This window comes from Anthonomus grandis, chromosome 13 (genome assembly GCF_022605725.1).
Source record: "Anthonomus grandis grandis chromosome 13, icAntGran1.3, whole genome shotgun sequence".
Taxonomy (NCBI): domain Eukaryota; kingdom Metazoa; phylum Arthropoda; class Insecta; order Coleoptera; family Curculionidae; genus Anthonomus; species Anthonomus grandis.
Window position 1 is genome coordinate 17,058,399 of NC_065558.1, and position 17,895 is coordinate 17,076,293.

Sequence of the window (17,895 nt, forward strand, 5' to 3'; positions counted from 1 at the left end):
GCCTTAGCCTAACTTATATCAGATGGTTGCAAGGGCCATCTTTATCACCCTTCAAAAATTAGAAAAACCCTTCTAAAATTGAGATTTTTTGAAAAATTGTTTTGATCAGAACATAAATTAAAATTAACGTTAATCTGTTTGTAAGAAATGAAACATGCATTCTAAGGCCTAAAAAAAATTAAGTTATTTAGTGTATATTTTTTATTTAATTTGATTTAATATTTGATTGTGTTTTAATATCTGAAAAAATGATAACGTGATAATTCAACGTTTATGGCTCGAAATCTAGGGAGAGCAATTTCTAAACATTTTAAAGAAGTTTTGGTTAATGATTAATAATTTACCAAATATTAAAGAACAAAGGGTTAAAAATGTAAACACTAGTAATCAACATAAAAAAACGGTTAATCAAATATGTTTCTTCGTATGCATTTACCTCGTTACAATCAACTTTGTCAAAATTAATTTTTTGACTTATCGAATAAACCACTGGCAGATATTATAACATTAAAGACATAGTTTCAACTTTCAACACGGCGAATGAACACCTGAAAAAAATTCTTCTTGTAGTCTTGCGATGCAACATTAAGGACTTTACGATTTTAAAATGATTAATGTAATGATACAGTACTAAGGCAACTCCATTGTCTACCCAATTTTTCGTTTTTAAGTGCCTTGGCCTCTACAAACGTTGACAATCATTAGCGCTCTTTATATTTTTCCGATCGGTTTTCTAAAGAGACTTGCCGTAGTCTCACTATACCATTGTCGTAAACTCTTAGGCCACGATATTTTTCGATTTTACCTTCTATTATTAATTTGAGTCCGTATTTTTCGTTTCTGAGAATGTGTCCAAAGTATTCTAACTGTTGTTCTTTAAGTGTGAGCATGACTTCGAGATCTTTTGACATTTTCGCAAGCACATCCTCATTTCGCACCTTGTCATCCAGCATATTTTCAACATCCGTCGATACGTCCACATTCCATGAATTGTCAGAATTGTCAGAATCCATGTCTCAATTCCATAATAGATAATACTGAAGACGTAACAATGTAGTACTCGAGTTCGAATGGAGAGCGACAGACTTCGGCAACACAACACAAACTTCATTTTTACAAATGAATAGTGCATCATTTTTAATATAGTTAGGAAAAGCTGAGATGGAGTTGGCTTGAGAAGGGAAGGGGGTAAATTAAGACTTTAGCCAGGTCATATGTAAAAGATCTCTAGAATTTTGTGAATTGATATCTAAGTACAATGAATGATCCTATTGAATAGCAAATTAAGTATGTTAACATCCCTAAATGTGATTTTTTTAATCAAATATTAAGGAAACTTTAATTTTATTATACGCATCTGTGAATTAAACGTCTCTGTTTCATTTTCACTCCCCAGCCTATAATTCCGTTTAAGACTTAGTGATTATCTAGGGCGAATACCATGAATAAATTTTCGACAATATTTCTGAACTCAGTCAAACAAGGACTATAAACAATATCACAATGCATTTTTTGTTTGTTTTTTGATTGAGAAAATGTGTTGAGTTATATCAAACACGTAGATTCCTTATACATTTTTCAATGCACATTGATTTGAGAATCTAATTTATATTCTTTAAACATCTATGCTATATAACTCAAATATAACCCAGTAGTTCCTAAAATTAAAAATGTATGTAGTAAATAGCTTTTTATCAGAAGAGATCAAGATCACCTCATAAGTACCACAAGATTTCCACTGTCGCCACTTCCTTTTTATTTTATTTACTTTATAATGACGTCCACACTGCAGATGATCTTAAACTTTTTAAATCAGTTTCATCCATTCAGGATTTACATGTGCTTTAGTTTGATTTAAACGTTTTGCTTTAGTTTGATTAAGAATTTCTGGAAATAAACTTTTACAGTAAGTTTCCGTATATCAGGATGATCTTTAAAAGTGCTGAGGAGAAAAAATATAAATATCCATTGCTTTAAAAACAATTTAATACACTTAACAAACATATTTCGATCACAGTTTAAAAACTACTTATATAAATAAAAAAGTACATAATCAAAATTTGAGCAAATAAGTGACAATTTAATTAAAAAAACTTTTGCTCCACTCCTATTTCTCATCAAACGCTCATAACAAATCAATTAAGATGCCTGCTAGCGTTGGCGAGCGAAGTTAATGCCTCAGCAGCATCCAGCTCTTCTTTACCATGTTGTCCTAAGTATACCCCGTCATCACCTTTATGCAGTTGCTGCTTTTTCTTTTGAGGTTTATTAAAGGACCAATCGATGTAGTTTCCTTCATTAGGTCGAAACCGTTCCGCGCTTTGTAGCCATTTGGCAATCATTGTGGATTTATCTGGTTCGTTTTGACAGTCTCGCATATACTTTTCCATTATGTGGTTTTTGTATTTGTTGGCCGACTGGCTGAAAGGGTTTTCTGGTTGTTCTGTTACTTCTGTGGTGGAGCTTACGAAGTAACATTGATTTTGGAGGTCACTAAAATAATACAATTATTTATAATGAATTAAGTTATAATCAAGGTGTCCATTTAATATTGTAGTGCTCGATTGCTGCTAAACCTTGAAACAGAATAAACCTTTAATAGGAAGAATTTTAATTGAGTTAGAGGGGCTACTTTTTAAAATTAGTTTGGTTGATACAGGGTGTCCAAAAAAAGCGTGGTAGATAATTTTATTTGTTTTTTAATGGAACCACCTATATTTTTTCCAAAATAGGCGTTTAATTTGACTCTCTGCAACCATAAAATGCCACGTTGCCTAGTTATTAACAATTTACAGAAATTTTCACAAAAATCAATTTTTCACTTAAATTTTAATATTTACCAGCGACGTTTTTTATCTTTTAGAAAAATCTATGTAGAGTCCTTGCTAAGTTCATTTTTTCTTTTGAAATTCTAAAATTTATTTTATTTTATACGGGGTGATCAAAATTGTTACTCAAATAATAATATTTTCAATTCAATTTTACGCTATTTTTTTAAATGGAATAACCTGTATGTAGTAACGCGTTTTTTGAGAGAATTCTTTTATCTTCAATTTGATAGCAATAATTTTGCCTTTATCTCTATAACATTTATTTTTACTTGAGAATTATTAAAGCATACTGGAAGCGTAGAGTACAAAAAACAAACTAGAACAAAAACAGTTTTAAATGAAGAAATCAAATTGGCATTCACCAAATCGGTTGTAGAAAATCCGAAAATTAGAGTTAAGATAAATAAGGACTTACAAAATACAGAAATCTTCTATATGAAAATGCCACAACAAAAATAATTATCACTCCCATCAAGTTCAGTTACATCAAGGATTCACCAAGAACATTGAGAACATTAATTTAAAACATTATAAATAACTTCTATCACAAAAATTGCTCAATAAAGTAGGATTTAACACTACCCCACAAGAAGAAATCTAGAGGCGTTAGATCCGGTGTCCTAGGAGCCCATCCAGTGAGACCTATCCAGTGTAAAGTTTAATAAATATATATACAAAAGTTAGTGTTAATAACTAGCCTTCCAATCTATCTATTACCAAATTGGTGTGTGATATATTCCCTGACATTTTAACTGAAGTGAGCTGGTGCACCATTCAACTGTAACCACATCTGATGCACTATAAAGTCGGGAAGCGCGGAAAATCCTCTTTTAAGAAATTTAGAAAAACTTCTCCTGTTTTACGATTTTCAAAAAAGTAGGTACCAATAATACAATTATGTACTATTGCATCCCTAACATTCATGTTCCATATGTGTTGAAAATTATGGATAACAACTCGATGGGGATTTTCTGTGTAGTAAAAATGAAAGTTATGTTGGTTCACAAAATCATTTCTGTGGAACGTACGTTCATCAGTGAAGGGCACAAATTTGTTTAAAAATCTCGTTTTCTGCTGCTTGATTTTGTGCTCATTGACAGAAAGTTATTCTTTTTTCAATATCATTTTCGGCAAGTTCTTGATGTAACTGTGAATGATAAGGATCATATATTTGTTTTTCTTGGGACATTTTTCATATGATTTCGATTTCGAGACAGATTTCGATATTTCTAAGTTCTTACTTATTTGTGTTACACTGAAATTGTGTTAGTGGCGTCACACTGGCAGTTAGAAGCAATTGGGCAACGTGAACACGCGTCACTAGAAGCTACAGAAAGCGGAGGTGGTACCACCTAAACTTCTTCCTCTTGTTCTGCTTGCGGCGACGTGCTGCAGCTTTGGCAGTTCGATTTGCCGTCACAGTTACAATTCTGACACTTACAGATGTCCGCGGTCAATTCCTTTAAGGCGTCCGTACGTTGCTGGTTGTCTTGGTTCAAAGAGTTGGTAGTATGTTATACTAATTTCCGGTGTTTCAACAAACCCAATTTCTAATTTTCTCGAAAACGATTATGATTGTCGTACGAGTATGACATGTCGATTACCAATTGGCTTTCTTCATTTAAAGCTGTTTTCGTTCTAGTTTGCTTCTTGTACTCTACGCTTCCAGCACGCTCGAATCGTTCTTTAAATTTCGTCAACACTCTATCATCAGAATGTCGGTTGTAAAGAAATTTTTCCTAATAAGCCCTTGAAGCCAAAAAACAGTTCCCAAAGCATTCACCGATAACGTAAATCATATTTACTAATTTTCGCTGAGAGTTATTCATTTTGCCACAATTTAACTTAACATGAATGATAAGGAAACATTATAATTGGCATACGTCACACAACAAAGAATAAAAATGAATTATGGTCAACTTTTTACTTGTAAGAAATAATTTCTTGTTGTTAAATGTGATAAGTATCAGGGATTAATATTACTTGTCTCTACTACTATTATTTTATTATGGTTATTACAACTATTGACTTTTTTTTCTTACTAAAAAGTATTCGAAATAGAATTGAGAAAGAGAAAAGGGAGTGACAATGTGCTTATCACTCTGATTCCATAAAATATCTATTGATTGTTTTCTGTCGTAAGTGTCGTAATGCCTGTGAAAAATGTGTCACTCTTAAGAACAAATCACCTTTAAGAATAATTTTTGAGAAAACAGTTAAAAGAGATAAAGGCGAACTTGTTGATATCAAATTAAAGATAAAAGTATGCTCTATCAAAACGCGTTACTAGATACAAGGTATTCCATTTAAAGAAAGAACGTAAAATCGAATTAAAAATATCATTATTTGAGTAGCAATTTTGATCAACCTATATAAAAAAAAATAAATTTTGGAATTTCGAATTCGATAAAATGAACTTAGCCAAGGACTCTAGATAGAGATTTCAAAAGGATTGGACAAAACGTCGGTGGTAAATATTAATATTTAAATAAAACATTGATTTTCGTGAAAATTTCTTTAAATTGTTAAGAACTAGGCAACGTCGCATTTTAGGGAAAAACTGTTTTAGGGTTAAAGAAGGAGTCAAATGAGACTCCCATTTTGGAAAAAAAATAGGAGTTTACATTTAAAAAAAAATCAAATTATGTACGGCACTTTTTGGGACTTTTGTAGCCTCTCTAACTCAATTAACATTCCCTCTATTAAAGGTTTTTTCCGTTTCAAGGTTTAGCCGCAATCAAGCACCGCGATATTAAGTAGACACCCTGTATAATGCTTCTGTGATCGGATTAAACAATATCCAGAATCTGATTTTAGGGTGGTTTGTATATCCTTTAGGCTATTTATAAGCCAGGGGTTGGATTTGAGACTTATTTTTATATAGAACGTTTTCCGCCAAAGATAATGGAATATATTGGGTGTAAGTTCTGGCGTATCAAAAGAAATGGGGTTTTTAATTATTTTCAGTTTCGTGTTTGTGACCCAATATCTTCAATATTGTGGAGGGTTGTTGGGTGGGGTCAGAATTAAAACAGAAACCTGTTTACTTAAATGTCGACGTTTCGAATTATACTAGTTTGCCCACAATAACACCTACAATTTAACCCATGTTAAAAATAATTCTACGCTCCTATTATAAATGTGTTTTAATTATAACTAAAGAAACCTAGACTTAGTGTCCTGAGGATGACTTAATATAAGTCGAAACGTCGACATTTAAGTAAACAGGTTTCTGTTTTATTTCTGTCCCCACCCAACAACCCTCCGCAATATTGGAGTTTTTAAATTCATTTAAATTCAAAGAAATTCGTGAAGGTAATGTCAAAGTATATAGATTTCAACTGTTAGACTGTGGTAATGTTACACATTTTTGTGCTTAATACAGGACGTTTCCAGAATTTAAAAAGTCGAAATACTTTTTACCGAAATTATCCGAATAAAAATTCTTAAGTTTTTTTAGACACAGAAGGCGGTAAGGCGTTCTGAGTTCTGCGTTCAGAGAACTGCGTTATTTTTTCGGAGTTCCAAGGGCGCACATGCAGCGGTAGTGGCAAGTACCAACGTTCTAGTTTTGCTCTAATATTGTTTGTGAAACACGTTCTCAGATAGTTTATATTCGGACCAAGAAGCATTGCACTGGAGGCGTCCAAGAGAAAAAGAAAACGTAAACACTGGGTGACCCAATTAATAGGAAGCAGGAAAAAGAAGGAGAGTTTAATACCCTCTTTGCAAAATTTCTCGAGGATGAACAATTATTTTTTATTTATTTTCTTATGTCAATAAATAGTATCAATGAATTGTAGAGTTTAATAAGACATGATATAGAAAAACAAGATACCAGCTGGAGGAAGGCCATTTCTGCCAAAGAGTAGTTTCTCTGCAGTTTGCTTGATTAGAAAATGGAAACGATTAGAACTAAATGTTATTACTGTGGTTGATGTCGTAAAGGCTGCTTATTTTCTGCATAATTTTGTTAAAGTTAAAGAATAATTCCAGATAAATGAAGAAGAAAATATAATAAATATATATACAAGGTGGTTCAGTTTAAACATCATTAATTTTAATTCGTGATTTTAAAAGAAAGAGACTTTTATCATAAATTTTTTCTCAGAAATGTTTAATAACAAAGATACAGGGTATTAAAGTTAAAAATAATTATTGGTTTATTTATCATGACTTTTAAACTACCAGCTCAATTTTAATTAAATTTCGCATGCTGGTTATTGTAGTGAATTGTCAATTACTGATTAGGGCAATTTTTTAAAAAATTGCCAATGGCTTAACATACGGAGGGACTTGGTCCTTTTTTGTCTCAAATCTGCGAGGGTGACAATTCACTACAATAACCTGCATGCGAAATTTAATTAAAAGTGAGCTGGTGTTTAAAAGTAATGATAAATAAAAAAATAATTATTCTTAACCCTAACACCCTGTATCTTTGTTATTAAACATTTCTGAGAAAAATTTTATGATAGTCTATTTCTTTTGAAATTTTCTATCACGTATTAATATTAATGACGTTTAAACAGGAACATCCTGTATATAGACAGACGTCTGAACGCATCATCAGACCTAAAGTAAATCTTGATAAATAAAAGATTTCTGGATTTTTTTACCTTTGAACCGATTTTCCGTTATTACAATATTAATTTTGTTACATCATTTGACTGATGCTTTATTAAGAAGACAAAACATGTTACGTTCAAAACTGAAATTAAAATATATCTATGATACTATCCTTTTAAAGTATTTATGTCTCTTGAAAATAAGTATTTTTGTACGATTTTGTACGAATACATAAATGTATAATTTTTATCATGTAGGTCTAAAATCCGACATTTCGCTTTTCGGCGAATCAACATTCTTTTTTCAAATGCTACTCTGGAATAATTTTTTGCAATATTTTACTCATATTATTTAAGTCCATTTTTGTCTAATTCATCTAAAATGCAATAAAATGATTTTAAATTCATGTATAAAGTACAAATTATGTCTAACACACATCATAGTTATATCAAAATAAGAATATAACAAAATATCGTGGTTATCATATAAGGTGATATATGGATGATGCAGATATTATTCATTTAAAATTTCATCGTTTACAGATCGATAATGAAAAAATATGGGTTTGCGTGGATGAACCTTTAAAATCAATGGCGAGATAAATATTGTGTCAAATCCAAGTCGATAAAAGCAAAAAATTTTTTTTGCTAATTTGGCATCTATGAACCTTTAAAATTACTTTTGAAATGAATATAAGTATTTCATTATATGTACAAATTTTCATCTGTTCATCAATCAACATACCTGTTATCAATATTGTTGTTATTATTATTATTGTTATTAACATGATAAAATTGTCCATAACTATGATCTGACTGGTTTTTAGCAAACCGTTCCTCAAACTTTTGTAGTTCAGCGTCATCGTAAATGATATCCGGTTCCTCCCAAATGCTGTCGTCCGAGCAAATGCTGAAATGCTCCACATTTCCTTGCACTTGAGTATTGTAAGTTTTTATGAGGTCGCCCCAGGTTTTTCTTTGTGGTTCTTTGCCGGCGTTTTTCAATTTTCTGCGCCAGTTCGCAAACCAATTGCACACCTGAAAAGTATTAGTATATGGATATAATATTTCAGGCATATAAATATAAATAAGTTACTTGAATGTATGTCAATCCGGTCTGGACTGCGAGAGTCTTTTTCTCGTCCCTGTTTGGGTAAGGATTATCTCGTCGTCTAACCAGCCAGTCTTTGAGAAATCGTTTTATTTCAGGGGTGAAAAGGCGCTTGGGTGGTCGCTTTTCTTCTCCAAAGGCTTTCCTTTAAGGAGAAAGTTTTGGTAATTCTTTTTGGAAAAGGATTTTTATTGATATATCTGTTTTATGTAACTTTCATACGAATTGCAAACTCATCAAAGATCACAAATCTTATCCATAAGCTTAATAAAGAAAATCCAACGGACGTATCTACAGTTACATAAATACAAAAAACTCTTGCTTCTAGAGGATAATTAATTTAATTTTATTGGGCAATTATTTCGATTAATGAATCTTCCTTGCAAAAAAATCAAATAAAAGTCTTATAAAGACTAAAGTTGAGGAAAGCATAAAACAGGTTGTTAGCATAGATTGGTATTAGGAAAAGTGATCATAGTAAAATTTACTTTTAAGGAAAAAGTGTGCCTATGATATCAAAATAAAATTAAATAGTTTAAATGATTATCCTAATAATTTCCATCAATCCTTTATTATGAGGATAATATATCTATTCGAAGAAGAAATGCTGCCTGGCTTCTTTTCTTTTTGACATAATTGTGCCAATGGAATATTCTAGTGGACTGTATTAGCTTATTTCAGCTTAAATGAAGAATTACAGTTTAAACAGTACGGCTCTTAATTGTCCTCCCCTCCCTCTTATCTTTTGAATGCGTTGATATAACAATTTGAAATTTGACATTATTATAACTACCTAAATACTACTTTTTGGTCCCTATCTCATTTTGCAAAACTTCAAAAATAAAATTAAATATGGGCTGTGTTTGCGTATACTTTTTCTAACCTTATTTTTTACACTTTTTCTTCTGAACTTAAATTACTTCTTACAATTAGTAACAATAATAAATATTTTAACCTATTGCATGAAGAGACGACGACTGAAGTCAGAACGAGAGACATTCGTATTTGTAGGTTTTCAACTGGGTTTTAAAGTATGAAGGCATTCATGGAAATTCATTAGGGGAGAGGGGTTCAGATAATTCATGATCAACTTCTTAATATAACGTTTATTATATTAGGAGATAAAGAAGTAGATCCTGATCCTAATTCTAGGATCTATATGACTACAAAATTCTCCAATTCTGCCTTTAACCCTGCTGTCTGTGCTAGTGCGGCACTTATTAATTATACTATAACGTTATCTGGATTAGAAGGCTAGTTGCTGAGTGTGTGTTGTGAGCAATAAAAGGCCTGATTTGAAAGAGCAAAGGCAAAAGCTCATTGCACAAACCAGCGTAAGCAAGGTAGCGTAAGAAACTTTCTGCAGATCCTGGAAGATTCTTTGCTCAGAGAACTCTACTACAACAGGGAATATGCTTGATAATGTTCCAGATTGGCCATCAACAGATTCAAGTCTGTAAGAAATATTACCTTGGCAATCTATGAGCTATTTTAGCATTTCAAAAAGACAATATACCATATTCTTTTACAGAGTAAAAATCCAAAAATCATCAGAAAAAAATTGTAAATCATCAGAAAAAATCAGGTAATCATAAAGGAATCATTTTGCCGAAACGTCTTTTGCAATACGTGTAACCTATACTTTAACGTCCCTAAAAACATCGTTGTGATCTCTGAAGAGAAGAAATTAGCCATGAAAGACATCAAGATGAAGAAAAGGAGGATAGAGAGACTGGCACCATATTTTTAGTCTTTGACTTATAGAATATACTGAGCTTTGCAAACCAAGGCAGTATGTAAAGCTCACTTCTGGTGAAGTAAGCAACTTTTATTATAAGAGCAAACTAAACGTTTATAACGTGATGGCTATATTGTGATCCACCAAGTAAGTATACTGTTCCTTGGGTATAATACTCCCTTATACCCAAGAACGGGTATAACATTTATGAGAAGAACTGGAAAAGATATAGCAAGTGCTTTAATAAAAATCTTGGAGGCCGTGTCTTTAGATAACCCAGAATTACAAACTTTGGTAGTATGGAGCCACAGCTCCATTCCTCAAAATAGAAGTGATTACATTCAGTACAGTAGTTTTATCGAAAGGGTGTTAAACCAGTATCTCTTTTAAGGATTCTATTTAAAGTAAATGCTTAAAAGATTGTAAAGCATATATTGCCTTAGCAATTGTCTATACAACCACAAATCCGTAACTTTTATCTAAGTTGTTGCTTTAAATTTAACACAGTTACAATTTGAAATAGAATATAAAACTGAAGAAAAATTTATATCCGTATTTGCCGATTTACAAGAAGATTTGATGCTGCAAATATCAGCACTAAAATGAAAACGCAGTTTCCATTACGCTTATCTTATAATAAATCTATTTTAGAAAATAAAATACAAGCTCTTAAAAGTATGTTTAAATGGATGCCTGAAGTCGACCAAGCATATATTATAAAGCAATATTTCCAAAATATCTCTTTGGATACATTTAATGCGTTTCTAGATATGTTTTATTTGTTAAAAACTTAATGTTAGTTAGTAAGTTAGTATTTTCTTTAAATCTTAAAAAAAATTTATGGTAATAACAATTTTGGAAATAAATCTTTTCATTCATTGTTGTATGCTTTTTTCTTAGTACCTCTATTTCATTACTAACTTTTCAGTTCAGTGAACTAATGGATAAAATTAAATATTTCGAAAGTATTTGAGTACATTTGGAAAAGATAATTTTTTTTGCAAAAAAAAGTATATCCTCATCAGACCCCAGGTATCATATATGATACCTGAGGATTTAATTTTTTTTTCGGCGCGCTGAAGCAATTAGCCGCCAGTTCCTGATGGTATCATAAATGATACATAGCCAAATATAAGCACACATTTTTATTTTGCCGACGCACGCTGTAGTGGTGAGGTTAGGTTAGTGTATTGTTTACATTTGCAAGTGCACGTTGCATCATTATGCCTTTTGACCAAAATAAGAGTAAATAATATTGTTCTTGCTTTTTTATTGTTATATATTGACGGCAGGTAGCACATAAAACATGTGTAATAAAAAAATTCTCTCTTAGTAATCTAATCGTGATGGTAGACTTAGTAAAGGTATCACCCGTGATATCTTGGGTCTCTAAGACTACAAAAATAAATGAATTGCTAGGAATTTGTGTGCTAAATATAAAATCATATTTTGGGTTTTTTTTAATTATTTGCCTTGTTGAACATCATTATTTCGTCACTCGTCTATGAAATAATTTTTAGGGGCCTTAACTAGCTTCGAGCTAGAAGAATTAGTTCTTAATCTGGAGCTAGACCAATCAGATATCGGCGATTTATCGTCGGAGAGTGGGGATGAAGTAGATGTGGACTTGGATTTGATTAATATTAACCTTGATCATTAGGATGGATTAGAAAGTATAGAGGATATGGAGATGGCAGAAAATATGAGTGATTCTTCGGATGACGAGCCTCTTGCCCATTATTTACCAAGCTATGAAAAAACTTGGTCCCGTGTCCGGGAATTTGAACCATTCCAGTTTAACTTTAAAAACGAGAACATTTCCACTCAATTAAATCAACCAAGTATGTACCTAAGAAAATACATTTCTGATACTTTCTTTGAACAAATGGCACTTTTCACAAATATGCGTGAGGTTATTGAGACAGGCCTTTCCCTTGAAACTTCTGAATATGAACTGCGAAAATTCTTTGGAGCGTCCATGTTGATTGTAATTTATGGTCTACCGAGAATAAGGATGTACTGGGTGCGAAGTACAAGAGTACCCATTGTTTCAGACACAATTTCAAGAAATCGGTACTTTATATTGCGATCACGGGTAAAACTTGTAGAAGATCAGAGGGTTACCAATGAAGAAAAAATAATAGATAGATTCTGGAAAGTAAGGCCTTTATTGGACACGGTGCAAAGAGGATGCCGTTTAAATGAACGAACGAAAACAGTGTCAATAGATGAACAAATGATTCCTTTTCATGGCCAAGTAAAAATGCGACAATTTGTTAGGGGTAAGCCAAATCCAGTGGGATTAAAAAATTTCGTCATGACAACACCGAAGGGAAATCCCTTGGAGTTTTATCTCTATGAAGGAAAAGGATCATCTGTCGAATCATCGCTATTTAAAACACCCGAAAAACTAGACGTAGGTGGCAGAATGGTGCTGAAGCTGACGAAACTTTGCCGATAGGAGTATCAGTGTATACTGACCGTTATTTTACTTCAATATCTTTGATTGATGTTCTTTTGTCAAGACAAATAACTTTGGCTGGTACAATAATGGCTTCTAGAAACAAAAACGCAATTCCGCAAACTGATAATCAATTAACAAAATTGGGTCGTGGATCACATGACTCACTCAAGAGAGGAGATGGAAAAATTATTCTGACTAAATGGTTTGATTCGAAACCAGTGCATTTTGCTTCCTCCCTTCTCTGGTATTAAACCCCTGGGTAGTTGTAAAAGGTGGTCAAAGACCGAAAATAAATACATTAGAATTAATCAACCCGCAATAGTTGTTGATTACAATGAGAATATGGGAGGCGTCGATTTATTAGATATAGGGTCATTGGAAAGTATGCAATGCGTGGACGTACCAAAAAGTGGACAGTACGTACAATTTATCATTTTTTGGATTTTGCCGTAGCTGCGTCTTGGCTGGAATACCGACAAAATGCTATTGCAGAAGGCTTGCGGAGAAAAGAAATCTTAGATTACCTTGACTTCAAATTATCAATTGCTAAAACTCTCGTTTACACTGATATTCCTCAAGCAGATTGCGAGCAAAGTGATTCTGATGAAGAGCAGGTAACGCCCCGGAAACAAAGGAAAATTCACCCTATTCCAGATAGAAGAGAGAGGAAGCAGGGAAACACTCATCTACCAGTATTTACCAAACACGACCAGAAATCCAGATCAAAATGTCGATATCCGAAATGTGGTAAATTGACATTTGCTAAGTGTGCCTCATGTGACGTATATCTTTGCTGCTCCGTTGAGCGAAACTGTTTTGCTATTTTTCACCAAAAAAGTTTTTTTTTTAACTTTTTTTGTATTTATTTAAACCCAAGGTATCAAATATGATACCTTACTTTTTACAGTAAAAAACAAAAAAAAAATATTTTTTTTTGATATTTTGTTGTTTTTTGGGCCCAACACTTTACAAAAAAGTACGTGTTTTAAAAAGATATGTTTCACCTTGGGTCTGAGGAGGATGAGTCTGGAGAGAGACACCCATATTAGGGTTTAAAGAGTAAAGGGTATACGGGTAACTCGTGACCCAACCTGATTTCTACAACAACTCAGATCGACTGTATAACTTTTGACCGTGCGTCCTTTTTACCAGCTTGTTTTACTTAGTGGGTGTAAAGATGTTCAATAAGTGTCAATGTTCAATAAGTCAACAAGGGATGTGAAAACGGGCTTAAGACCTAAGAGTCTGACAGTTTTATGGGTTATATTTGTTTTCTTTAAAGGCTTGAAACGTTTAAAAGTAACCACTTCAAATTGATTATTTTCCGACCTGTGGGAACCTTCTAGAAATCGATGATGTCCTTAAAATTATAAACATAGACCAATTAAAAAATAAATACATCTTGATGACAGAAAAGGGTGTTGCCATGTTGTTGGGTTATTTCCCAACAGTAAGTTTCAAAGATGTTTGGAAAACAATTAACAGTAAAGATATAAATGTTCCAAAACCGTTTCGGAGATGTTCAAAAAATATTTTAATTTCGTAATAAAAGGGCAAACATAAATCATGTAGAATAAATGTTACCATTTACTATCAATTACTAAATTCATTTAATTTCAAGGATAGTATTTTATAGGAGACATGCATCAAACGCTTTAGTTAAATCCTTAAATATTGCAGGATTTTTATTTTTACATTATAAATTTAAAATTGCTTAAAAGGTTAAATACTGCATCTTCAGTTTTTTTTAAGAAAATAAAAAAAAAGAAATTGTGGTATGATTTATTTTTTATTAGTACTTATAAATGTGTAGATTGTTTTTAATTAAGAACATGTTCTGAATTTTAAAAAGGTTTATAATTGTTTTAAAAGGTCAGATATACATATACCGGGTGTAACAAGTATAAGCGCTCCGCCCCTATAAAGTTGATTGATTCCATTTAAATATGAATTGTTTCATTACTGCTTGTTATAAAATTTTTTATTTAATTAATATATGCCGTCCTTACCTAATTTGCATGTAATTTTAAATTCTTCGTTAAAAAAAATTGTAAAGAACCATTATAGAAATTCTGGAATATTTCAGTAAGGCTGTAGATGATATTCTGGAAACAAAATGTTCTAAATATCCTAAGTGTATATTTCAATAATATTCTTGGAATGTATTTTTGTTATTAGGGCTGTCGTTCGGTAAAATTTTTGCTTTATGGTAAATTTCAATAATAATTGTGATGTTTTCCTACCAAAGACTTCCCCTTCTGTGCAGCCTTTGCTCAAAAGAATTAGTACATTAATATAGATTCATTATTTTAGAATTGTTTTAAGAAAAATGTAAAAAGGTATAACCATGACACCTTGTGCTTTTGTTTATATATCAACTTTTGGATTAGGCAAGTTGGGATGTTTGGCAATTTTAGTATAAAGTATACTTCTTTATGTTTTATTCTATTGTTTGTTCTGTTCTAGAAATGACTGATAATATTAAAAAGATACATGCAGTTATATTTCAACCTCTTATTTAAAGAGATACTTAAGAATTACATGTATTATATTAAATAAAAATACAGGTATCATATTATAGGTGTTTTTTTACATAATAAGTTCTGTTAATAAACAAACCCAAACCACTACCAAACAACAAATTAGTTAAAAAAGTATCGGATTACATTTTAATGAAAAAAAAAACACACTATAATGTCATTCAACACCAAACCTGTTGTATCGTTTATTTCTGACTGGTCGTTTGATTTTTTCTTTTGTACATTCGGCCTGATGCCTCGCGGCCTCCATTTTCTTTAGATAAAGTAATTTTGTTAGTTCAAGATGTCACCAACGTAGTAAAAATAGACATTGTCTTGGATAAGGTTCAAAAACAAGATTGTGCGTAGCCATTTTGGTTATGCAGTTTTTTTACTTGTTTTTGTCCTAAATTAGTCCCAAATTACGATAGTAAGTTGATTAGAATTTCAGTTTAATGTCATAATCCCTTTATACAACTATTGCAAAACAAATCCAAAACTCGAAATTCCATTTAGGAAAAACATGACTCAATGGTTACGTTACATTCTTGTTTTATCCCATGTATCCGAAATATTTTGCCTATAAAGATAATTTTTGATCGAAATTCATTATCTTACCTTGTTCTAATGAGATTAACACACAAATTTTGTGACAAACTGATAAAGATATGATGATATTATCTGTATAAACACTGTAAAAGTTTGCGTGAAACTGAACTTACACAATCCGGAGACATTTAGATGCTGTTTTATTTTCAGATCTTTCAGTCTCCCGCGACGCTGTTTTTATAATTTGATCTCTACATCGCTGTTTATGCTTTTGTAACGGAGATAAATAAGATTATATGATGGTATTGCTTAGTAGTTTAATGCTTTAATCTGTTTTGATATTTAAGCATAAAGGGAAATATCAACATCAAGAATGTGAATAAAATAACTATTTACATACATATATAATTTACACTTTATGGTATTTTACGACTTCACGTTATTATTTAAGTGTAATTTTATTCCTAAATAATGTAAATATTTGGTTGCATTAAAACACAAAAATATTTAATCACCTATTTATAAAATTCAGGACAATTTCTAAATTTGTTTAGATCTTTAGAGAGCCGAATTAATTTTTGGACGAACTATGCGGCGGCCCAAGGCCTTAAGATGACAGGGTCACGAATAATTTTTTTCGAAAAAAGGTCAAAAGAAACCGTTAGCGCTGCATACAACTAAAACAATAAAATATTTTTTGACCACAAATAAAATGTTCAAAAAGTTTTTTAATTACATACCAATATATTAATAAATCATTAATAAATTAAAAATTTACTTGCGAAGCAAAAATTAACAAAATCTAAAAGTTAATTTTAAATCGAAAATTTTACATTTATAATAAATTTTAGCCAACCTAATTTAAGGCACATTTTCATCAGTACCTACTAGATAAAAACTCTAGAGTTAAAAATTAGATCAAAAAATTAAAATTCTGGACAAATTAATCAAGAGACCTAATAGCACATAGTACGCTCCATGCAACATTTACAGAACATTTAACAAGAACTTAAAAAAACATTCTTATTCATGAATGTACTGGGATATATGTGAACATTCAGGTAATAAGGTCAGCAATTGAATATTTCTAGAACATTTTATTACAATACTCTGTAAATGTCTATTGTATTATCTGATATCCATAGACTTGTGAAACCGTTCATGGCACCGCATTTGTTTCTAAGTTGTGATTTTGTGATTGATGATATTAAATTTGAAAATCGGCTATTATTATTTTTTAATGGCCTTGTGTCGAGCCCAGTTAGCCACAAGTTCCTAGCGGAATAACGGTATTTATGTTGTATATGATGGCTCTTATCTCACACCTATAAACCTGTATCTTAAACAAATTATTTTGAAAAGGTGTAAGGTAACTTATTATTTTATGTATTAATAATTTTATAATTTAGTAGTGAACGGTTTGTGAATTTAAAACGTCAAAACGTAAATTCAGGTATCCTTTGTGGTTAAAATTATAGCAAAAAACACCAATTAAACGTTTTAAGAAACGTGAATTCTTAATTTACCACCACGTTTTTATCCTCAGATGTATCCTTAGGAATCTAGGATCATTATGAAATTACTTTATAATTTTGGTGAAAACAAAAAGAAATATTGATACCTATAAGTGGTTGCTAAGTTATGTGCAAAATCATAAAATCTGGGACCTTCGGTTGACAAAATTGCCTCTAGTTCAGAAATCTGAGCATATATGAGAGGACATCCTCATCGCATGTTCATAGGAAAATTTTTTTTCTTGATTTTTGTCCAAGTAATACAAGTTTCAGATACCTACTAGCGAACTGCCAAGCATAAGGAGTGCTCCCTTAAGTGATGTCAAAATAAGTTTTCTGGATAAACCTAAATACGGGACAATTAAACATAAATTTATAGTCATGATTTTACATATAAACCGCAGATTAATTAAGATTTTTAATTTCAGGCAATTTATCGCATATTCATTTCTTTGATTATCCTAAACCTGCGAACTCCATATACGCTACTTACTAAGGACGCTACTTTTAGTCAATATGAATTTTTGTTCTATGCAAACGGATGGATTTGAAGCAAAATTATGAAAATTTGACCGTTTACTGTCATAAAAACTTGTCTAAAATA

At 31.5% G+C, this 17,895-nt stretch overlaps 1 protein-coding gene across 1 annotated transcript; it reads right to left on the bottom strand.

Annotated features, from left to right (window-relative positions):
* Positions 1–1,968: 1,968 nt before the first annotated feature.
* On the bottom strand, positions 1,969–16,033 carry LOC126743503 (homeobox protein Mohawk-like). Its single transcript, XM_050450637.1, has 5 exons — positions 15,847–16,033; positions 15,423–15,502; positions 8,493–8,652; positions 8,142–8,434; positions 1,969–2,493 (listed from the first exon to the last, which is right to left on the bottom strand). The coding sequence occupies exons 2-5, from the start codon at positions 15,497–15,499 to the stop codon at positions 2,136–2,138; spliced, it is 888 nt and encodes a 295-aa protein (XP_050306594.1). The 5' UTR covers positions 15,500–15,502; positions 15,847–16,033; the 3' UTR covers positions 1,969–2,135.
* Between the last annotated feature and the right edge of the window lie 1,862 nt (positions 16,034–17,895).

Coding starts and splice junctions, on each gene's coding strand:
- LOC126743503 (XM_050450637.1), bottom strand. CDS start 15,499: ATGGAGGCCGCGAGGCATCAGGCCGAATGTACAAAAGAAAAAATCAAA. Junction 8,435..8,492: donor CCGGATTGACATACATTCAA/GTAACTTATTTA, acceptor AATACTTTTCAG/GTGTGCAATTGGTTTGCGAA. Junction 2,494..8,141: donor AACAACAATATTGATAACAG/GTATGTTGATTG, acceptor GTATTATTTTAG/TGACCTCCAAAATCAATGTT.